A 24,919-nucleotide genomic window follows, 5' to 3' on the forward strand; every position below is an offset into this window, starting at 1 on the left:
AAACTGGATTTTGTCTTCAAATAATTCTGTACATATGAAAAAAAAAATAAAAAAAATAAAAAAATGAAATTTAACCTAGTACAAATATTAGAACGACTAGAAACATGTTTAATATACAACAGCCACTAATATTTCATACAGAAAAATATATTTGATATGTAATTACAATCGTTAAAATGTCTGTTAGTCGATAACATCTTAAAAATTGCAGCAAACTCAGGAATGTCTCTTTAATACAGTATGCAATATATTTATATTAGTTTGAGACAACCCCGTAACTTGTTTTATCATTCGTAGTTACCCCCCTTGATAGTTTTTGCTGGTAATTCCCCACAAGAGGGCGAGCAACTCCAGCGTTTTATTATCGACAGGTGATACGCCTGCGAGTTTGTGCGTCTAGATTTGAAAAGAACGGCGGTTCGCACAAAACCATGAAAATATGTCTACGAGGCCACATTGTGACAGCCATCAAAGATTGCTCAAGAATCATTCTGTCACATCGAAGTGCTTGGCAATAGTTCTGCAGGAAAATAGTAAGTCAGACAATGGCAACAACCTCGGACCTGGGAATACCGATGCATCGCCGACGTCTGCGGGGAAAGTACACAATGGAAAGGATCTGTTTGACGATTTCAAACTTAGGAATAAGACTTGCTACTGGAACCCGTCGCTCATCGAGAGCATAAAGAACTTGGGATATCTAGGGTTTGTAGAACCATCTACGATTTTGGTTGGAGGAAATGATATTCACCTGGAAAACTTGCGGTCTGCGTGGGGAAGACGGGTGCTGAAGGCACCAGCTGGTTTCACTGTCGAGAGAATAGGTTGGTGTGCTTTTTGTCAGGCTGTCTGTCATGTCACTTTTTAGCCCAGGGCTATTTTTACAGTGCTATTTGTAAAGAACTTGATCTGTATTAAAGTATTTAATATTTTTTAATATTTGTTTTAACAAGTCCTACTCTTTATGAGTCTTAATAAAATCCAAGCCTGCCTTCCACCCCTAGTTATGGCTTTGACATGAATTTCAAATTCTTAAATCAAATAAAATAAACTATTATAAAGGAAACATTTATGCCTGTTACCCTCCCCTATCCCATTACATTTATACATGTATAATGAAGAGGGAACCTCACCCTAACCCCAAAACTAGCCCAAAATCTAACTAGCCCTAAAATAAACCCTAACAATGGGGGGGGGGGGGGGGGGGGGGGGGGGGGGGAAACAAGGATATTTCTCCCAAATGGATAAATAAAATGAAGAGTACAAGTAAAGATTTTTTTGTTGCTTTGTGATATATAAATAAAGCAGATCTAATCTAGTTAAGGAGGGAATAACTGACATCTCCACACATTTTAAATTATAACTGTTGTCTAGATAGCTTATGATTATTGTGACACAAGGTGATGATCTAGAGGAGAAGAAAAATGAAATCTACCATTAGTAATAGTAATTGACTTTACTAACATGAGTTAGTATGTACACTAAGTTCAAAATAATTGTGTATAATACTATAAATGTAGACAATTGTATCAAAACTATAAATTTATCATAAATACAGAAAAATATTTATCATAACTTAAGAATATTAAGAGTTAAAAAGGAAACCGAAAGGAGGTTAAGGTACAAATTATTTTCAATATGCCAGTATTTGATGAATATACTTATAACCAAGATACATGTACGGTATATATATTTGTAAATTTATTCATTTTTATTTCTATTTATTTTTGTGCTTATATCCAATTAAGGTTCAAACATGCTGTCCTGGGCACACACCTATGCTATCTGGGCTGTCTGTCCAAGATAGAGGCTTAGTAAGAGACACCAGTCTCGGTGGCATCGTGGTTAGGCCATCGGTCTGGGTACTGGGTTTGGATCCCAGTCGAGGCATGGGATTTTTAATCCAGATACCGACTCCAAACCCTGAGTGAGTGCTCCGCAAGGCTCAATGGGTAGGTGTAAATCACTTGCACTGACCATTGATCCATAACTGGTTCAACAAAGGCCATGGTTTGTGCTATCCTGCCTGTGGGAAGCGCAAATAAAAGATCCCTTGCTGCTAATCGGAAAGAGTAGCCGATGAAGTGGTGACAGCGTGTTTCCTCTCTAAATCTCAGGGGTCGAATTTTACGCTATTCCGCAAATAATAAATTTCGAAACGTAATAGTAAAACAATATTCCATCATGAAAGTGAAAATAAAGCACAGAATACCGAAAATCGCCTGCGACTATTCTGCTTATGCTTTTTCTTCAGCTATATTTTTCTGCAAGACAAATCCTCGCGCAACTAAGACCTTTCTCATGTACTTACCGGTACAAAATAAACGTCTTTTTGATCGAGACTAATGTTTGGAGTGAGTTCGTTTGTAATTCCCACAAGTACGCAGTAATGCATAGACTGGTATATAAACAATTGTTTGTTACACAATGTTGTACAGGGCGATGTAGCACAGTCAGGAAAACTAGTGGTACATTAATAATTGAAGGGATAGTACATTTTTAGGCAGAATAGTGTTTTTTGAAATTCACTATTCCTTTGGGATAGTGATAATTTTTTTAAATTTCAACCCCTGAATCTGTGTGGTCCTTAACCATATGTCTGACGCCATATAACTGTAAATAAAATGTGTTGAGTGCGTCATTCACTAAAAAAAAATTTTCTTTCTTTAGTAAGAGACAAGTGGGTGTAGTGGTCTTACATTTACCCTACCGAGACCGGTGTACATGCATGTACATTTTGTATTGTATGTTGTTTTTGTTTGTGTAGACGTGTATACATTATTTTGCATCAGTTTGGTGTTAATGTCTTTAATAGCATGTCTGTCTAGTACACATTTATCACTTACAGTTGATTCATACATGTACACCTACAATTATTGTACAATCCATTATTTTAAACCTAAAACACTGGCAGTGCAAGAGTAAATTAAAACCACTTAGTAAATGTAATTGCATACTTGGCAAAACCAACCAGTGTTTTGCCCTTGGCTAGGTAATGTTAGCTTTGTCATCAGTTCACTGATGCGGGTTATGCCCTGCAGTGAGTGGTGGACATGGAGTTTACATCACTGTTTGACACCTCTAATTGCTACTGTAGCCACCCATCTTTGTGGTGGTTCTACACTTGGAATGCTAATTAGCCAGGTTTTCCACTAATTAAATTCACGCTGTTTCAGTTGATGGTACAGACTCAGTTGCACCTCATCACATTCATCTCAGTTACCATTACACAATATCCTTCATCTGGACAATAGTTTTGTCATCAAACATCTGCCAGTAGCATGTACCTGTCGGTCTAGTGCAGTGTCTACATATTCAGTTTTACATATACATGTATGCTGTGTAATTTATGACTTGTCTGCATGTCTTTTCACTTTGTGTTTTCTAGGCCAAACATAAGTGTGTAGTATATCATAAGTCTAATGACAAGACAAACAAAAAACTATTTTTGTGTGTGTGTGTGTGTTGACAGCAATGAGCATATATTGTAATGTCCAAACTTGGGTAAAAAATATGGCTGTTTCCTCCCCTCTCCCCATCGCTTAGATTTTAGGGTTAGAATTAAATTTATGGTTAGGGTTAGTTTTAAGGATGAGGTTAGGGTGAAGTTCCCTCTTTATAATCGATATAATGGGGTTTAGGTGGGGAACTGGTGGTCAGGCAGATATCTTTCTCACACTTGTATGTATGTATACACATGTATATATACATACATAATATATATATAGATATGTATGTTTAATAATTAAATGGACATTATAATAATGTAAATCATTCAGGAAATAAGGAAATGTTTTATTTAACAACACATTTTATTTATGGTTATGTGTCATCGGATATATGGATATGGACCACACATATATTGAGAGAGGAAACCCACTGTTGCCACTTTTCGGGCTACGCTTTTCGATTAGCAGCAAGGGATCTTTTACATTCACCATCCCACAGACAGGATAACACATACCACAGCCTTTGATATACCAATCGTGGTGCACTGGTTGGAACAAGAAATAGCCCAATGGGTCCACTGACGGGGATCAATCCCAGATCGGCCGCACATCGAGTGAGCACTTTACCACTATGCCTGTAGGAATAACTTTTATAATTAGATACAATATATGCTTAAGAAGAGTTTGAATTACCAGGACTTGTTTTAATACTGTGACTGATGTTCACCACAAATATATACAGGATGTACACCACCAAACAATATCACTTGTATGACAATAGTTACAAAGTAACATGCAGCCATCTATGTTTCAATTTTTTTTTCTTAGAGTTGGGGTATTTAATTCCTTTTTATTTCAAACCTGTACATTTTTTTATTTATTTTGACTTAATGTATTGATGTAATGGATCACACTGGAAAGAATTTAGATTTAGCTAATTTTCGATATATCTAAAATATTTGTTTGAAAATTCTTAAAATTGGCCAATTTAAACATTTTATTAGTCATAAACCAGGGAACATTTTGTTTAGTATCACATCGTGATTCACTACACCAGTTTCAGATATCACTATACAATTTTAAAACGTTAAACAGTAGTTGGTAATAAATTTTCAATTGATTAGAAATATCGCTAATCAAAATTTTAAAAACAAATATTCCCTGTATGCCATACTAAATGTTGTAGCCACTTTGTATAAAAATTAGCAGTTGACTAATTTTGGAATGGACTGTGTGATCCCTGTATAATGCATTACACTGTTGGTGAAAAACAAATTGAAGGTACAAACAAATTAGCTTGTTATAAACAAAGACTGTTATGCTACTAACTACTAGTCCATTTGATCTCTTCTTCGTGAGTTGATTGGATAAAACTATTAAAAGCAATCCATTCTAAGTCATAAAGGCCTGTTATACTGGACACTGCTTGAACATTACTTTGGTATTTCAGTCAGGCTGATTCAGTGTTACTGGTTTTTAAATTAGTCCCATGTGGCACTGATTAACCTGTGGAATCAAGAATCAGAGAGTTGAGTAAAGTTTCTTAAAAGAAAACTACATACACATGTACATGTCTACAGTGTAGACATGTATATACTAGTATATCAAGAGAACTGTCTAAGGAAACTTGTTAGCGTATTGGTGTTAAAACATTTCTTATTTATGACCAGCTCATTTAGTACAGACATGTTAATGACAATCTAGGGAAATCATGGTATTGGCTGTCTAGAATTAGTAATGTTCAGTGTAAGTAATTAGTTTAATGTACATATATGTTTTCCATCAGTTTATTTTCAGTGTACATTTTTGTAGCTGTTGGGATTTAGTCATGTACTGTATTCTACCTGTTATTAGTGTTAAAGCCTTTGTAGTACAGCCTGGAACAGAGAAAGATACATGGGTGCATTTAGAAAAAATACAACAGCAAATGGTTTGTCTTGAGTATCATTATTTTATTATATTTAATTATTGCCTTTGGTTTAATTGAAAAAAAAGGGGCATTACGACAAGTTAGAGGGACAGCAAGGAAACTTTTCCTTTACTCATTACCCAGTGGTAAAACGTGCACTTGATGCGTGGCCGGTCTAGGATCGATCCCTTTGGTGGGCCCATTGGTCTTGGTACATGTAAAAGATCCCTTGGATCTCTAAAACTGTCAGAATTACCAAATGTTTGACATCCAATAACTGATGATTAAAAAACCAATGTGCTCTAATGGTGTCATTAAACAAACTTTAATGTACATGCATATTTTGGTTCAGGGTACATTGAGAAATACTGTTCACATGAATGGTTAATAAGTTGGTGATTTGGGATTTAGGGTATGGAGTGTTTTGTTATCTGTGGATTACTGGAGATATTCAGCGAGAGACACTGGCTCGTTGTATTATCACGAGTTCTATGCTTGTTGACAAAATATTGACTCTGCTTGTAAAGACGGCTTGGACATGTAGTGGACTAGAAATAATCTGTAGAGTTGTTTACACAGAAATACCAGGTGTACTGACTTCCGCACTGGAAACGCTGGAAGTACGCATTCGCTAAATTTGAATGTTAATGCAAGCAAGAAAAAAAGTGCTAAAACTTCCATTACATTATTGGACTATTATTATATGTACACATTTAGTACCGTATATATATATATTAGTTTTAAAAGCTGCTTTTAATAATTATCATAAAATGTTTTAATATTTGTTGTATTTCATCGATTTAGAACAAGTAGATGTATGTGATGTTGAGAATTACAATTCTAGTTTGGGGGTGGGACGTAGCCCACTGATGCATGGTCACTTGATGCACGGTTTGTCTGGGATCGATCCCCGTCGGTGGACCCATTGGTCTATTTCTCGTTTCAGCCAGTTCTCCACATCTGGTGTAACAAAGGCCATGGTATGTACTATCCTGTCTGTGGGATGGTGCATATAAAAGATCCCTTGCTGCTAATCGAAAAGAATAGCCCATGAAGTGGCGACAGCGGGTTTCCTCTCTTAATACCTATGTGGTCCTTAACCATATATCCGATGCCATATAACCATAAATAAAATGTGTTGAGTGCATCGTTAAATGAAACATTTCCTTCCTTCTTTAATTCTATTTTGAATTTATTTTGAGTATCTAGAAACAAATTTTCTATAAATCATTTGACATTCAAAATATGCTGAATATTCAGTATATATTTTAAAAAGCAATCAATTCCATGTTATGTGCTGTACACGGGTCTTGTCATTATCTGTATACACATGCATGTGAACTTAGCAAGACCTCATGTGTACAGAGTATATTATTGTTTGTATTACAATAATCTCATAACATAATAATATTAAAATAGGTTTTCAAAGTGCATTTTTAGTCAATATGGCACAGTTGACAAGCTACGGTTAGTGTATATAAGAAATCCCAAGTGCACAAACCTGAAGCACTCATTTATGTCTGTACTGTTTGTCATGTCACGAATGAACTATAGATCTGCAGGTGAGAGTGTGACTTTAATTGCAATAGTTTACTTGCCACTCTGACACGCACAGCTGAAGATCTTCTTTGTAATGAGATTTTGCACAACTCTACTCATTGAGATTTATGACCTGTTTATTACTTGTTTTCAAACTGATATGTATGTCTTTATTTTACCTCCTTTCTACATATATCTAGAGTTTAATGTGGAAAAATAGTTAGGACCTGAAAAGAATTTGGAAAATTACTTGTGTGCAGGACACCATTAAGCCAAGTTACTGCAGTCTCAAAACCCTTTAATGTTATCTATATAACAATCATTTCAGTTTTGTGAATGTACATATAAATAGTTTATAGTAGTACTACATGGAGCTACTCTCGATTCACTAATATCAAAACCTATATTAGCTCGGCCATTTACCTTTCGACCGACCGTTCAAAATTGCGCCAAATTCCCTCGATCAAAATTGCGCACCCTTTTCTCTTTGGCATTTAACTGCTCCATTCAAATTCCATAGCACCACCACCACCCCAACCCGCCTGCTACCAATTTGATTGGGCTGCTGGTGCTCCCTTGCACCTGCCAGTGCAGGCGGTCCCTCCTCTCCTCCCCCCACCTTTCCTGTCGCCGGCTCTTGCGCCCACGACAGGCATGCGCTACAACAGCTTGTTCTGAATGTGCACGTAAAACCCTATGACATGACATGACACTACATGGATCACTTGCCTGTGGTGCGATGAGTTTTATGGCCGTCTCCACCTTAGTTTACTGACTCCATCCAAAATATCTCATACCCTGGTTATATCATAGGATGTGGTATGTGTTATCATATCTGTGAAACAGTTAATATAAAACAGACCTCCCTGTAAAAAAACAATATTAGATGTTACGATACTGAAACCATATAAATTGACATGATAAGGAGAGCTAAAATTACTAGGCTTAGGGAAACTGATGGGGAATGAGAGTGATACATGTACATGTAGCTCCCTTTAAACCAAGAAAGGAAGGAAGGAAGGAAGGAAGGAAGGAAATGTTTTATTTAACAACACACTCAACACATTTTATTTACGGTTATATGGCATCAGACATATAGTTGAGGACCACACATATATTGAGGGAGGAAACCCGCTGTTGCCACTTCATGGGCTACTCTTTTTGATTAGCAGCAAGGGATCTTTTATATGCACCATCCCATAGACAGGATAGCACATACCACAGCCTTTGATGTACCAGTCATGGTGCACTGGCTGGAGTGAGAAATAGCCCAATGGGCCAGCGACAGCGATATATCCCAAACCAACTGCGCATCAAGCGAGCGCTTTACCACTGGGCTATGTCTCGTCCCATAAACCAAGAGGTCTGAAAAAATACCTTTGGCCACTCAGTGATAACAAGGGGTGGATTTAGCTCAGTCAGGTGAGTTTTTGGTTGAGGTGCTCGCATCGCAGGATCGAACCACCTCAGTGGATCCATTCAACTACTTGGGTTTTTTCTCATTCCAACCAGTACATCACAACTGGTCAAAGGCTGTTGTGTATGCTGGCTTGTCTGTGGAAAAGTGTATATATAAGATCCCTTGCTGCTTTAGGAAAAATGTAGCAGATTTCTTCTGATGACTACGCGTCAGAATTACAAAATGTTTGACATTCAATAGCCAATGATTATTTAATCAGTGTGCTCTAGTGGTGTCATTAAACAAAACAAAAAACTCTTTGATAATAAAAATAACGTGGTAGCAGTTGATTATTGTCGAGTCAAGTGTCAAAATTGCTGTGTTGAATATCTATTTGTAACAGCCACTGATTAAAGAAGGTGCTGGCATGTAATGAAATCCAAAGAGTGAAGTTTTGTTTAATGACACCATTAAAGCACATTGATATATTAATCATCGGCTATTGGTGTCAAACATTTGGTAATTCTGATTAATAGAGGAAACCTGCTACATTTTCTTAATGGAATGGAAAATTGTTTAACGTGCACATTCAGAGCAAGCTGTTGTAGTGCACGCCTGTCCTGGCCACAAATACCAGTCTCACCTGGTTCCTCTGTCCAGGAAAGGGATGGGGTGGGTGGAGGAGGGACCACCTACACTGGCAGATGCAAGGGAGCACCAGCAGTCCGACCGTAGTCGGTAACAGGCAGGGTTTTTACTTAATGCAGCAAGGGATCTTTTATATGCACTTTCCAACAGACAGGCATGCACATACCACGGCCTTTGACCAGTTGTGGTGCACTGGTTGGAATGACAAAAACCCCAATCAGTTGAACAGATTCCCTGGGGTGGTTTGATCCTGCAATGCAAGCACGTCAAGCAAGCGCTCAACCGACTGAGCTAAAGAGAGCACATGAAATATGGTAATGGTTTGCAAATGTAAATTTTAAGTCAACCAAGAACATTTTGAAAACTTAAATTTTGTGATATTGTTCTTCTGAATATTTACCCACAAGTGATTGGTAATGTTTCTTTACTGATAACATATACAGAGTGTGTGTTTGAAGATTGATAAGGTAAGGTTTATGGTCTGAACCTTGATCATGGTGGAATTCCACTGATTTCACAACAATCTGTTCATGCCACACCTCGTAAAGGTGAGGCAGTGAGCCATGTAAATTGTGTATACTGGGTTACTTTTATTAGTTCTCTACCAGTCCAACTGGAGGGGACTATGGGTTTCATCTCTGTCCTTCTGTCTCTTTGTTTGTCTGAACTATGTACAATTTTTCAGAATTTTTTTTCCAAGATATTGAGCTAAAATGTTATGTATACAATGTAGCTTTATTATGTCTGATCAATTTTCGATTAGGCGTAGTAAAAAGAATTGTTTGGTTCCAGTTACCCGACCGTCCCTAAATTTTTGGTGCCAACCCTAAACTTTTTTTAACCTTTTCCCCACCCTTTTTTTTCCACCTGTTTTATTTAATAATCCATTAATATCAATCCTAATTTTCGTCGACTCTAAAAACAACAACTGCAGAGAGATGCCACGAGATCTGTCAGTCCAAGATCTCGTTACCAGAAGACCCGGAACACTTCGCGCAATTTTACTTCTGAAGAGTTCCAAATGAAAAGCTTCCGAGAGCCATTCGGAACTCCTCGTACATTTCCACGAAATATAAGCGTAGCGGAATGTGACGAGGTGTTCCGATTCCTTGAATGTCATTTCATTTGAAATTGATTTAAATACATGTGTAATATTATTTGATTTGAATGAGCACATTTTTGACATTCTACTCTGTAAATGGAAGACGCCATTGACACCACATGCTCTCGAACGTGTTCTCGTACTCATTCGGAACTACTCGGAACTTGTGAATCCAATCTTCAAAATGTTACGCTAGTTTACTGTTAAAAAGCAGAATGATACAAATGTCCAGTCTATTTTGGTAGGGGAATTCCCTAAAACGTAATCGAACTTCTAGAAATACCGAGTTACGATTCAATGTTAAACATAAAGAGTAAACATGAAAATAGCCGATTATGCTGAAAAGATTACTTAAATTAAATATTTAGACATCAACTCTATCAATATTTTGCATTTGTTTGACAAATAACCCCTGTATTTATTATTAAATATGATATCCATGGCATTTGAAATGAACTGGTAGTACCCAAAACCTTAAGAAATGACAACTCTTTTCACATTTAATAGCGTCTGCAGTGCTGTAGTTGTGAGGGGGTGTAACCATGTTGTGGATCAGACCTTTAAAAAGCAAAAATACAAACCTGTTTTACCTCTTTGTCAACAGTGCAAAGATACTGTGCAGTGTCCTTATGGACGACCAAAAGGGAAACTGTTTTCCTGAAAATAGTTGTTTTCTTTTGATATCTCTGCTATGAGGATAGTTAGTATGGAGATCTTTTTGTTAACTTATTTTGTTAATTTTTATTGACATCTTCATGATGTACATTTTGTTACTGCAATACTGGCAATGAAATAGGCCGGGAAGATCAGTGTTGTTGCTGTAGTTGTGAGGGGGTGTAACCATGTTGTGGATCAGACCTTTGATATTAAAACTTTTTTCCAATGAACAAATTATAGTGTTATTTTAGTGTTATCGTAGTTTATAACCTTACCGTGTAGTATTAGACTTGGGTGGTGTTTACATTAATACAGATTGTGGTTTGACTAGGTTACGACATGTTTTTTTTTTATAGAAAATAATTAATGATTCTCATTAGAGTATGTATTGTCAGTTGCACTGTAACACAAAGAAAGAGCTTTTAATATATTAATCTGCTATACTATTCAGGAAATATTAGCTCGAAAATGGGGGGGGGGGAAAAAGAAGAAAAAAAAAGTTTTCCCTACCTACCTACCCTATTTGTTTTTGGCATGTAACATGAACCAAACAATTTTTTTTACTTGGCCTTATAATAGATACTTGGAACATCACTACTCTCAATAGATTCGAATAAAATATTTTCATCCAGTCCAAGATGTAGTTTTAGAGTATTGTTCTGAGGTACAGTAGATAACAGAAATAAGGGACCGGGATTTAGCTTAGTCTGTTGAGTGCTCGCTTGAGGTGCTTGCATCACAGGATCGAACCACCTCGGTGGATCCATTCAGTTGATTAGGTTTTTTCTCCTTCCAACCAGTGCACAAAATAAAGTTTGTTTTGTTTAACGACACCACTAGAGCACATTGATTTATAAATCATTGGCTATTGGATGTCAATCCAGTGCACCACAACTGGACAAATGCCGTGGAATATGTTTTCCTGTCTGTGGGAAAGTGCATATAAAAGATACCTTGCTGCATTATAATTATTTTTGCGGGTTTCCTCTGATGACTACGAGTCAGAATTACCAAATGTTTGACATCCAATAGCTGATAATTAATTTATCAGTGTGCTCAAGTGGTGTTGTTAAACAAAACGTGTCGATAAACAAAACAAACTTTAATTTTATAACAGAAATAAACTGGGTATAGACTCATTGGATTATTTCCCCAGTCCATCCCTTCCACCATGACGCACCACAAAATTCCATAGTTTAATATCTATATTTACTGTCATGTCTATTATGAAATGGTACATTAAAAAATCCTTTCTGTTAATTACTTGTATAAGCTACCAGCAGGTTTCTTCTCTGATCTAAACTTACATGTAGTGTTGAAATACAGATTTGTTTTTCACTAATATAACATTTTAAAAATCTGTTACCATTTTAATTTATTTACCACTTGAAAATGTCTGTTATAAACTTAGTGTTAGTTAAAAATAACACTTTCAAGAGCAAATTATACCTACACAAGGAATAAACCTAACAGGTAACCATCTTAAAAGATATGGACACGGCAAACAATGCAGTCATTAAATGTGTATTAGCTTTTTCCTGTTAGGATGGTTATCTGTTTTTCATACCTTGAGTGTATGTTAGACATTTGTACAAATATGTTTGAGAATGCTTATGTAATCTTTAAACAAATTTGTCATGCTGTAACTTGACACACTATTTTACAATGGTTCAGTCAGTAGGCAATTGTATGTACCGGTATTACTGTTAAAGAAAAGAAAAAAAGGTCTGGGCAATTAAAACAAATCTTGGTCAGGTTACAAAAAAACAATCGCTTTTACTAGCTAGTCTAATGTACTTTGTAAATGTATTAGTGTGGAAAGCAGGAATCACGGTTGTCAGTTATTTGGCATATTCAGTAAATAACATCCATCAAAACCATTAAGTAGTTTGGAGATGGTGTTACACACCTTTCCAATAGTCTAACCTTTTTGATCACATTTTAAAATACTTCTTTATACCTTCTGTCTTCAAGTACACTGGTTTGACACGTTTATTAGGACATTTCAGAAACGTAATATTCTGTTTCCTTTATTGTTGAAATTGATACGTGTGTCATGTATACTTTGGGTAACCATTAAACAAAACAGCATAGCAAAACCAATGAGTATTTGTGTGTATTCTGGTACTTGGTATTCATTTTATTAACCCCCCCCCCCCCCCCCCCCACCCCAGTATTTTGTATCTGATACATGTGTAGGAACAATTCAACAGGACTGACTATACATGTATACAAAGTATATACAGGGCTTGCTCTGAGTGATCGAAAAAACTTCGTCAAATTATCTCAAAAATGCAAAACCTATAGCTATTTTCCAACAAAATATCAATTATTATACAAATTGTTTTTGCCAATTAAAAAATATAATTCGCCAATTGTTCCTAAAATTTGCAATTGGCGAATTTGGCAAGTGGCAGAGCTAGCCCAGTGTATACACACACACACACACACACACACACACACACACACACACACATACACACACACACACACACACACACACACACACACACATACATATATAGACACACAAACACATATCTTTCAGGCTGTTTTTCTCAACAAGGAACCATGTATTATAGGTTTAGCTTAATGCGTACATTGTTAGCTACATACATGTATGAAAGTTAAAAGTTATTTAATCATTGGCTATTGGATGTCAAACATTTGTACCAAGTGATGCCTCTCCAAAATAAAAATAAAATAAAATTGCCTTTTCGAAATAAGCAGGTATTTGTTCATCTACAAGTACAGATAGGTCTTTCAATAGAAAAAATAAGCACAATTCAAAGCCTTACACATGTGTACTTATCACTATAATACACTTTAGTGATAGCATCATATTTTAAAAGTTTGAAATTTGAGTGGTGCATATTCATATAAAGACCCATTTTTAAAAAGTATTTCTTCTTTGTAACCCATTGTAGTATATTTTTTTTTCTGCAACCATCTTAAGTTTCACATTTATCTTTTTGTCACACCCAACAGACAGCTCTGGTCTCATAATGTTAAATGGTTTATACTGATTTTCTGTGCAGATTACCCAGTTGCTTCACTCAGCATGTCTTCGGTCATTTACATGCAGTATAATAGGCTTATTCATGTTAATTTCTTGACATGATAATATCTTCTTCTCCGACACCGATACAATTATTGGTGCTTAAAGTTTCAGCTCATGTTACTTATAATGCATGATATACTTATTTAGTAGCCGTCGAATGGCGGGATCCGTCAAGTCATTAATCTTTAATCCATCAATCACTTGGGTGGGTCACAAACTGAACAGATATATATATGTGAGCACACATGCTTGGTCCGACACTGCTGGGTGCCAAGTTCGTTGTATAAAGCCTTGTGTCGCACCGTGTCGTATAAAGCCGTGTGTTGCACTGTTCAGTGAGAACTGTTATTAATGTTAATGGGAGATGTCTTAGAATCAGTCTTGGTGTTGCTCAAGAATTGTAGTAGAGCCTGGCTGGTGGTCTTGATGCTACAGTAAAGCAATTTCAGGGTTTTTATCTTTAACTCTGACAACAACCTACCGGCCTCGGTGGCGTCATGGCAGGCCATCGGTCTACAGGCTGGTAGGTACTGGGTTTGGATCCCAGTCGAGGCATGGGATTTTTAATCCAGATACCGACTCCAAACCCTGAGTGAGTGCTCCGCAAGGCTCAATGGCAGGCATCGAAATAAGTCGAGAACGGTCGTTCAGGTTACCAGGAGGTTACCACATGTAAGAAAAGTCGAGAACGGTGTTTCGTTCTCGACAAAAATTTCAACGTAACGGTAGTTTCGTTTCTGAACGTATACCAGGCTATGCATTCCGGACTTCCGCGTTTCATTTTCTCGTAAGGAATTGCATCGATGTTCGCGCGCACTTGTGCAATTGCAAGCAATTATAGGCATTCCGTGTTTAAGCAGCGTCCACTAGATGGATTTACTTCCGCGTTTCGTTTTCTCGTATGAAATTGCACCAATGTTCGTGAACACTTGTGCAATTGTAAGCAATTATAGTCATTCCGCGTTTAAGCAGTGCCCACTAGATAAATTTACTTCCGGAGTTCGTTTCTCGTACCAATGTTCGCGCGCACCGATACAATTTTAGAATGTCCGCGTTTTAGCCTTAAAAGTAGTAGTAGGAACAGAAAATCAATTCTAACTTTCATGTAGTTGTGGTAACCTATAGGTTACCAGGCTATATTTTGTGGTAACCTGTAAATGGGTTACCAAACACAATACTTATTTCGATGACTGAATGGGTAGGTGTAAACCACTTGCACCGACCAGTAATCCATAACGAAGGCCATGGTTTGTGCTATCCTGCCTGTGGGAAGTGCAAATAAAAGATCCCTTGCTGCTAATCGGAAGAGTAGCCCATGTAGTGGTGACAGCGGGTTTCCTCTCAAAATCTGTGTGGTCCTTAACCATATGTCTGACGCCATATAACCGTAAATAAAATGTGTTCAGTGCGTCGTTAAATAAAACATTTCTTTCTGACAACAACCTAAACTGTAGCTGGCCTTCTAGAATTTTATAAAAATCCACCAGCCATGGGATCAGTGATTTTAATAAATTTACTAGCCATGATTAAAAATTCAGTAGCCCTACTTTAAAGTTACATTATCTGGTTACCATATTATAACATCATGTACAAATGTGAAATACAAGCTCAAATGCACTTTTAAAAAAGTTGTATGTGTTCGCTATGAACGGATATCGTCAAACGTATACGCTTGATTCGTCACCTGTGCCGCCATAGCTCGGCAAAGCACAAACGACAGCCTGTTGTCAGTTTCAGTTAACACGTGCATTTGCTGATTTCAAATTGTAGGGTTCATCTCAAAAAATTAAAAGAAAAATCTTGCGCTGTAGTTAAAACCGGTTTGATCTTGACAACGTATTATCGACAGTCGTACCTTCCTATTTCAGAATTGATATTTTATAAAGTGTTAGTAGAACTTTCAAAGTTTAGTTTGTATACTAGTAACACATTAATCATGTATATATTTTAAAAATAAAATATACTAAAGTAGACAATGAACGTTTTCACTTTTTAATTTTACATGTTAAAATCGGCAAATTCAGATAAATATTATTTCGTTTGGAAAGGATAAAGTTGGGTGGGGGGGGGGTTGTTTAACGACATCAAAGATAAAGCATATTGATTTAATAATCATCCAACCCCATACAACCATAAATAAAATGTGTTGAGTGCGTCGTTAAATAAAACATATCCTATCCTTTCTTCCATCTGCTGTTGGATGTCTAACATTTGGTAATTTTGACATATAATCTTAGAGAGGAATCGGATGCATATGCAGGGGGAGGGTATTGGAGGTCAAAACCCTTACTTGCCCAAGCTTAAAAAACATTGAAATGTATTTTTTTGGGGAGCATGGCCCCATATAAACTTCGCTCAACACAGTCTATAACCCCAACTCCGCTGAAATCCCTGCACACATGCCTTGGAAACCCGCTACATTTTTTTTTTTAGCAAGGGATTGTTTATATGTACCATCCCACAGACAGGATATCACATACCATGGTCTTTTTGCATACCCGCCGATGGGGATTGAACCTATAGACTGACCTCGCATTTCCAAAAAACACCTTTTTAGGTCTAAGTAATGAATAAAAGTAACATACAGTCTTTAAAAATGTTACGTAAATCGAACACAGTACCTTCTTCCTCTACCCCTAGAGCGTTACATAATTAGTAACACCCCCTTACATGTAACACGTATGCCAACAGCTGGCCACTGTCAAAATTTCATGGCAAATCCCCCACTCACCGACCCCTGGAAAGGCGTTGTACCATACCTCTATGGATATAAATATGTTTTGGAGATATGAGACGACCCCTCAATCAAGACAGTTAAATTTGTTCAAAAATTGCGAAATCTCACGTGATCTCTTGTTGGGGAATTCTATACTTGTGATAAGCCAATGAAAACCAAGATCGGTACGAGCCCGTCAAAAGTGTTCCACTTTCAAAATCATGGCTTTGTTTTTGACCTGGATAAGCCAGCGTAGTGAAACCAATGAGGAGTGCGACGTCATATATGCACCAAACGTAATTGGATTTTCTGTTCTATATGCTTAAATAATAAAAATATTCCAGGGAATGTAGTTTTAAATAAATACAATTTTACTAATAGTAATAATCAGATATGTCACCTAAAGATGGAGATAGAGCTTAAAAATCCTTAGATTGGGGGTTGAAAGAATGGGCAAGATTTACAAAATATGTAAATGCAGCATTTGACAAGGTTTTTTTTCCACTAGCCGTCAGACTAGTTATAGTAGTTATTTACTAGCCCAACACTGAATATCACTAGCCATTGGAGCGGGGCTACCATAATCTAGAAGCCCTGACTGTAGGCATAATATCATTATTCATATGAATTTGGGTCTTTCACTTCTTAAACTACAATATGCATGTGGTATGAAGTGAATTACACAAAAGACAAGCTTTCGGACACTAGTGTGGTATATTTTCACTTAGAATTAAGATTTAAAAAAAAAAACATTCTTTGCCTTGAAAGGCAAGTTATCACTCCCGCTTTCCTCCACACTTGCCTGAAAAGTTTTAAGAGAGATACAAGTTGATCACCTTGCAATAAAATATTTAATGAATTTCATTTGAAACTTGATGTGATTGCTAACCTGGAATCATTTAAGAAGAATAATCTTCAACTCGCCTTGATTTTGCTCATGGCTAAGACTGAAACCCCGGGCATCTCTAGCATAGGGAATGATGCTAAGTAAGTATTGGGAGTCCAGCAAGATGAATAATAAAACCCCTAGCTTGCATAACTGTTACAATATATAAAATCATCTATAAATCCAAACTACATGAGCTGAGTGGTTAGTTTGGCTGGGTAATAAGTAGTACAGGTGATGTAGTATTGCCAACTTCTGTCAGTGTTTGTATATTTATCACTGGTAGAGAAGCCTATAGTGTTGGGAATTGGTTGCAATTTCATCATTGATCATAATCGGTTTGTTTCTACAGTTGACTAGAATTATATAAAGTTAGGAAAATTTTGAATTATTAGGACTAAGCAATTATTGTGTCATGGCACTGGAAAAGACCAGATTACAAATCACTAATTTTACATTTAATACAAATTCAATATCCGTTTTCTTTCGTTTAATTACAGTTAACATTTCCTGTCATAATAGGTTATGAATTTGTATAATCAATGATTGGAATATCACTAATATATTGAGCAGCTTCTCCCCAATATTTATTTTCCACATGTAGTAGGTGTTACAGTTCCATTAAAATAAATAAATAATATTTTATTCACTTTTTATTTCATGTGTGAAGAAAAATGTACTGGTAATCATATCTGGAACTTGAGCACTTAGATTAATTTTATGATGGTCTAATGAGCTATTGTGTGTTCCCTAAAATGTCTTGGCCATTGCACAAACAGGAAGTTTTAGTTATGGCTCACCTTGGAAAGACTGCATGTAAATAACTCGGAATAAATCTTCTAGCATCTGTGCACAAATTGAGGAAACTCATACCGGTAATTACATGTACGGTAGCCCTATTTGAGCAGAAAATTTTACCAAATTATCTCTTAAACTTAAAAAATTATAGAAACTTAGTTTACAGTTTTCCCCAAAATATCGGTCATTACAAGAAATTACTTTGCTATATTAAAATTAAAATTCGCCATATGTTTTAAACATTTTGAAATGACCCTGGAAACTTAAGGCATACATGTAGGCAGTGCTTGTGACTGAACTCAGAGATTAACGACGCTTTGTGACTCTTTGTCTTCAGGTGGATCCATTCAGCTGATTGGGTTTTTTCTCGTTCCAAACAGTGCACCACAACTGAACAAAGGCCATGGTATGTGTTTTCCTGTCTGTGGGAAAGTGCATATAAAAGATCCCTTTCTGTATTAGAAAAAATATAGCGGGTTTTCTCTGATTACTACGAGTCAGAATTACCAAATGTTTGACATCCAATAGCCGATGATTAATTAATTGGTGTGCACAGCCTCCAGTGGTGTCATTAAACAAAACAAACTTTAACTCTTTTTTTTTTCTGTCTTCAGGTGATGTGAATGGTATAGAGATGCAGGTGATACCGCAGACCCAGTTCATCCCTCTCCCCGATGCTCTGTGTCTCATCATCATGGACCTCAACAACCAGCGTGTGGTTGCAACACTCGACACCATCTTCGAGAAGCTACAGGCGTGGTACTGCGGCATGACGATGCCCAACAACCAGCTCATATTCAACACGCTCAGTCACCTCGTCCAGGAACGCAAAATCTTTCATACAGGTATACATCAGTTTTAAAACAAGTTTTAAAAAAACAGAAGAATTTAATATGTTATACATGATGGGCTGGGACGTAGCCCAGTTGGTCTAGAATCGATCCCCGTCGGTTGGGAGCTATTTCTCATTCCAGCCAGTGCACCACGACTGGTATATCAAAGGCCATGGAATTTGCTATCCTGTTTGTGGGATGGTGCATATAAAAGATCCCTTGCTACTAATGTAAAAAATGTAGCAGGTTTCCTCTCTATGACCCAAAATTACAATATGTTTGATATCCAATAGCTGATGATTAATAAATCAATGTGCTCTAGTGGTGTCTTTAAACAAACACTTTTTTTTTTAGCTTATACATGGTATATTATTGTCTGTAGTGTATTTGATTTCAACACTAAGAACCACCGTACAGTCCTCTGAAAATTGTGAGAATGATCATTTTGTTCATCACTTGTGCAAGTCTAGTTTTTGTGTGAGCCATTTTTCATTTACGTATCAAATTTAGGACACCATTTAAATGGTCATGCTAGGTTTAGGAAAAACGATAATTTATGTTATCTGAATTTGTTTTTTGCATAACCTATAAATGGTGTATGCCATTTTTAAATTAATGAATACCTGTACTTTGTAGTTGTGTTCATACATATACGTTAAAAGCACTGAAACCAGTTATTAGTCCAACATATTTTCAGGGCTCGAACTTAAGAATTTGTTTCCCACGGCAATGTTTAAAAGAATTACAATGGGTGAAACAGTCCACTGACGGCAATTTTGAGCCTGCCTATGGCATTTTTTTAAAAAGTGACATATGCAGCAAATAAACCTGACTGAAAGGCTGTCTTGTTAATATGTAGACATCGTTTAAATGTGCAAATGTTAAATATTGGCAGATAATGTACACCAGGTGTATACGTTTTGCCATTGTTGAGGAACTTTACCGACGGCACAAAAGTGCCATCAGTGATGCTCTTTACCTACTGCAATTTATATCTCAACGACGGCAGTTGCCGTCGGTGCTGCCGTTAAGTTCGAGCCCTGGAGTTTCTTAAATCACACATCACTTACTTCACGCTTAAATTAGAAATTTTCACAAATCCAGTGTTTCAGATCTTGCTGGTGCTTGTCAGGGCTAGCTCTGGTTTCTAAGAAAAATTTGCAAAATTATTTATCAAACTTCAAACCCAGTTATTTTCCAACAAAATATAAAAAATTTCATGAAATTATTTCGGCAAACTAAAATAAAATTTGCCGTTTTTTTAAATTCATAATTGGCGAATTTGGTGAGTGCCAGAGCTAACCTAGTTCGTAATACCATCAAATGCATTTTGTACAAAAAGTTAGGTATTTTAAGAATTAGGGTCAGTGACTTTAAAGTCTGTAATCTATCATGTGCAAGCATGTATGTATGGATGTACATGTATGTATGGATGTACATGTATGTATGGATGTACATGTATGTATGGATGTACATGTATGTATGGATGTACATGTATGTATTTCTTTTAGTTTTAAATTCAGTGTTACATTTGCTTTCGGTTGCCCCATTAACACAAGAATAAGATTTTTTATGACTGAATTTTACTTTACTTTCCATGATTTGTTTGGGTTGTAGTTTTTTCGAAATGACATTTGTGTACATGTAAGTCTTCACAGCTTTCTTTGAACTGGGATATATATTTTTTAAATTTAGAAATGTGAAACATGTGGTAGTAATTCTCTTGAAGTTTAAACTCCAACACCAAACATGTACGTACATGTATGTGGAGGTTTATAACCAAAAAGAATGAACCAACATTTTACGTCTCTAACAAAAACCGACACATTTTATTTTCTCTTACTATCCTAGTAAATGAAAAAAGACTCAGTGCAACTGTTTATTGAACAGTGGAATGTTTATTGAGTGATACCTGAGCAGATCCTTTAATCATTCGCTATTAGGTGTTGGATAAACATGTATTGTCATAGTGACATCTGATACATCAGTGTTAGAGACGAAACCCACTGCTATGACATACATGCATTTGAGATACCATTTGCATGGCTTTAGATCTCATTAAGTTGGGCACAACAAAGGTTTTTTTGCTGGTTATGTGCACAGAACATTCTTTTTGGTGCAGTAATGTTATTAACAGCTGTTGCAGAGTTGTGGATGTTCAGAAATTCAATTCAAGTGATTTTAATTTAATTCAAGCTAATAGAAGTCAGCATGTTTTTTCTTAATTTGGGCATACATATTTTGGGTACAACATTTATTTCTTGACTTCTATGCGATCTAAAATGGGGGGAACATAGCCCAGTGGTAAAGCACTCGCTTGATATGTGGTCAGTCTAGGATTGATCCCAGTCGGTTGGGCTATTTCTCATTCTAGCCAGTGCACCATGATTGGTATATCAAAGGCCATGGTATGTGCTATCCTGTCTGGGATGATGTGAAAGATCTCTTGCTACTAATGGACAAATGTATCAGGTTTTTTCTCTACTCTCTACGACTGTGTCAAAATTACTAAACGGTTTTTATCCAATAGCTGATGATTAATAAATCGGTGTGCTCTAGTGGTGTCGTTACTCAAAGCAAACAAACAAACCAATTTTATGCAATCTAAAGTGCTGATTGAGAACAACCTAAAGTACTGATTGAGAACTTTATAGAGCACTAGGCAGAATGGGAAATAGCCCAAGTGATCCACCAATGGAGGTGGATTCTATAACACGGGCAGAACGTAGGCTAGTGGTAAAGCGCACGCTTCATGCACTGTCGGTTTGGGATCGATCCTTGTCGGTGAGCCCATTGGGCTATTTATCGTTCCAACCAGTGCACCACAACTGGTATATCAAAGGCCGTGGTATGTGCTACCCTGTCTGTGGGATGGTGCATATAAAAGATCTCTTGCTGCTAATCGGAAAGAGTAACTCATTGTGTGGCGGCTGCAGGTTTCTTCTCTCATTATCTGAGTGGTGCTTAAAAATATGTCTGACGCCATATAACCATAATTAAAATGTGTTGAGTGCGTCGTTAAATAAAACATTCCTTCCTTCTATAGCACATTGCACCTCTGAGATGCTCTACCTCAAAGTTACATCCTGCACCCTTACTGTTTAAAGTTCCCAGTCACATAAAAAATTAAATTGCATTTTTAAGTTCAAGTCTTCAGCTGATGCACATGCTTTTCGGTGTCCCTTTGATCAATGAGTGTCATGCACAGTTGCACAAACACTCCACAAGGTATCACTCTCTCTCCAATACTAATCACATCTTGCCCAGCAATAATTGACATTTTAGTCATCTTCCCTGCCTGGTTTTCCCCTCGTTGATTCACTCCGATAACAATACATGTGTATGCTTGTCCATGCAGCTCCATTGCTGGTAGCCTACCGCCCCAAGGTTAATACCCAAGTTATCCAATTGATGGCATTACAATATGTTGTGTTAAGCTGGGTTATTGGACACAGCTATCACAGCAGGCAATCAGCAGTGATTAATGTATCCTGATAGGGCTATGATGGTGGACATCAGTGATTCACAGCTCATAACAGGATAACGCTGCTGATGCCCTATAAATCATGGGGAATTATTAGGCTTAATGTACACCTTGCGTTCTTTGCATCTAAAGAAAAAAAGTAATAACTGGAGTGCTGGGAGGAAAATATCAATAGCCAACTTTACAAGTAATATCAGTTGGCCATTTTCTGTAGTCACAGGTTGTTTTTTTGTTTTTTTTGTATCATTTTTTTCTTAAAATTCTTAAGTTATTGAAAACTAAATATATTGCAACTATATGTGTAAAACATATTCCTTTGCAGAGTTTTTGTGATACCGTTTGTCAGATTACTAGAAACAAAAGAGATGTGAAATATACTGAAGTCTAAAAGAAATTTTACATTAATAAAATTTGAATAATTTGATAAATATTGCTTCTAATCCAAAAGAACCAACTTTACAAAAACTTTTTATGTATCATCAGTGCATTGTGACGTTTTATATGCCACCGTACCGTTTGTTGGTTTTCTATAATAGAGACGTCAGTATATTTGCTGTTTATTAACTGTCAGGCCACATACTATTGTAAGCATGTTTACATGTATTTAAGGTTGTTTCAGAAAACATCTCATTGGAGACACCCCTCTCATTCTCTATACCAACATACACTACCCACATAATTTAATTATAGTACCTGTATATTGTTTCACACACACACACACACACACACACACACACACACACACACACACACACACACACACACCCATATGTATTTTCAGTTTGTTAACTGATAAATGTATCATTGGCATTTCAAACATTTTCACTACACATAAGTAGGAGAATACACACACAACTATTACAGCAAACACAAATGATTTAAAACAAATTGATGGACCAAGTTTGAATTCCATTAAGCAGGAATTTATTTATTACTGCGGTACTGCAGTTTTCCTGAGCCACACGTACACATGTGTATAACAATAATGATTTATTATCAGAATACAAATGATGCATTCAACAAACAGAATATAATACTTTCCAGGGATTTGCAAAGACCTTTTAGACAGCTGTTTTCAGTTTTACCAGTTCCTAGCCTATAGAGCTTAGATGCTATTAAGTTGTGCATCATTTGTTATTGTTAATGAGTAAAAAATAATTACAGCATCATTTATTTTTAGCATATAAAAAAAAAATAAACACTTTATTTTAAATGACATTACGAAACAATATATTTTTTTGGTATGGCTTTACCTGTATTTATAACGTAATATAGTAATTATTGCAATTATTCTTAGGCCGTAATAAATTAAATGTAAGATTTTTATCAATTTTTTTTTCAAAATAGGGAAATAGACACTGGAAATAACACATCAAGCACTATATATGTTTAAATGACAAAATTTCTTTTTGGATAAATAACAAAAAGGGATGGAGGCAACCCTTTATCATGGGTGCTGGTGGGAGGGGATAGGGTGTGTGCAGTCCTTTATCCTCCAGGTATGTAGGCCTTTATCCTTAGTGCAGGCAGGAATGAAAGTTAAATATTTATTTTATTATGGCCAATTTCTGTGGGTTTTAAAAAAATTCTACACATTTTGGGCACAACCGGATCAGGATTCTTACTTAAAACTAATGATGTGATTACAACTAATTAATGTTGGACAACTTCTATTATTTATGGTCATTGATGGAAACAAAGTATAAATTTATCCCAGTAAGCCTAATTAGGGTTTCCACTCAGCTATTGGAGGTTCATGAAAAGCTTTGTGGGTGACAGGAAGTGATTGGGACTGACAATGAGGCTGTAACAGTTAAGCTAACCTAACTACTTAAAAATGAAGACAAACTGCCTTTGTGTGCACCCATGGCATAACATACCAATAAATAAAAGTCCTGTCAATTATCAGCATTCTGGCCAATACGTCTAGTTGAAACTGAAAAGGAAAAAAAACAAAACATGAAATGAATGCTACTAAATAGTAATTGTTTCTTGTGTGGAATGTCACCATTGTCAGATGGATTCTTGTTTAATGGGCATAGACTTCAGTTTTTCACGGTGTAATTTAAATATTTTGTGAGTTCTTTTGTTTAGTCGATAATTAACATTATTGTATCCTCTGCTTTACAAGTTCTGTTGTATTCGTTTTTAAACACAAGAAAATATTCTAGGTTTGTCTTCAGGTTTTTGTTGTTTTAGTGTCACATGGAAAATGTGCACTGTTTGAAGTGGAAATGTGACGATTATCTTATTAAAAGTCATAAATTAATTTATGCTAAAAGGTATCTCAAACTTCATCATTTAAAGGTCAAGCTATCACTCTGGCACCTCATCAATTCCCTAAGACTGGTTCAAGGAGAATACGTTTTAGCTCATGTGAAATTAAACAAAAGTACTAAAAACAATTAAATATCAATGTTCAATATGACAATATCTTA

General features: G+C 36.3%; 1 protein-coding gene across 2 annotated transcripts in view; it reads left to right on the forward strand.

Moving 5' to 3' along the window:
- The first annotated feature begins 354 nt into the window (after positions 1–354).
- LOC121378839 overlaps positions 355–24,919 on the forward strand; it is a 65,179-nt gene continuing 40,614 nt past the window's right edge. For both annotated transcript variants that reach the window (XM_041507177.1, XM_041507178.1), the window contains exons 1-2: positions 355–824; positions 18,779–19,009. In XM_041507177.1, the coding sequence (XP_041363111.1) occupies positions 440–824; positions 18,779–19,009 (616 nt within the window). In that variant the 5' untranslated portion in view covers positions 355–439. The remainder of the gene's footprint in view (positions 825–18,778; positions 19,010–24,919) is intronic.

This window comes from Gigantopelta aegis, chromosome 8, assembly GCF_016097555.1.
Source record: "Gigantopelta aegis isolate Gae_Host chromosome 8, Gae_host_genome, whole genome shotgun sequence".
NCBI classification, from domain to species: Eukaryota; Metazoa; Mollusca; class Gastropoda; order Neomphalida; family Peltospiridae; genus Gigantopelta; species Gigantopelta aegis.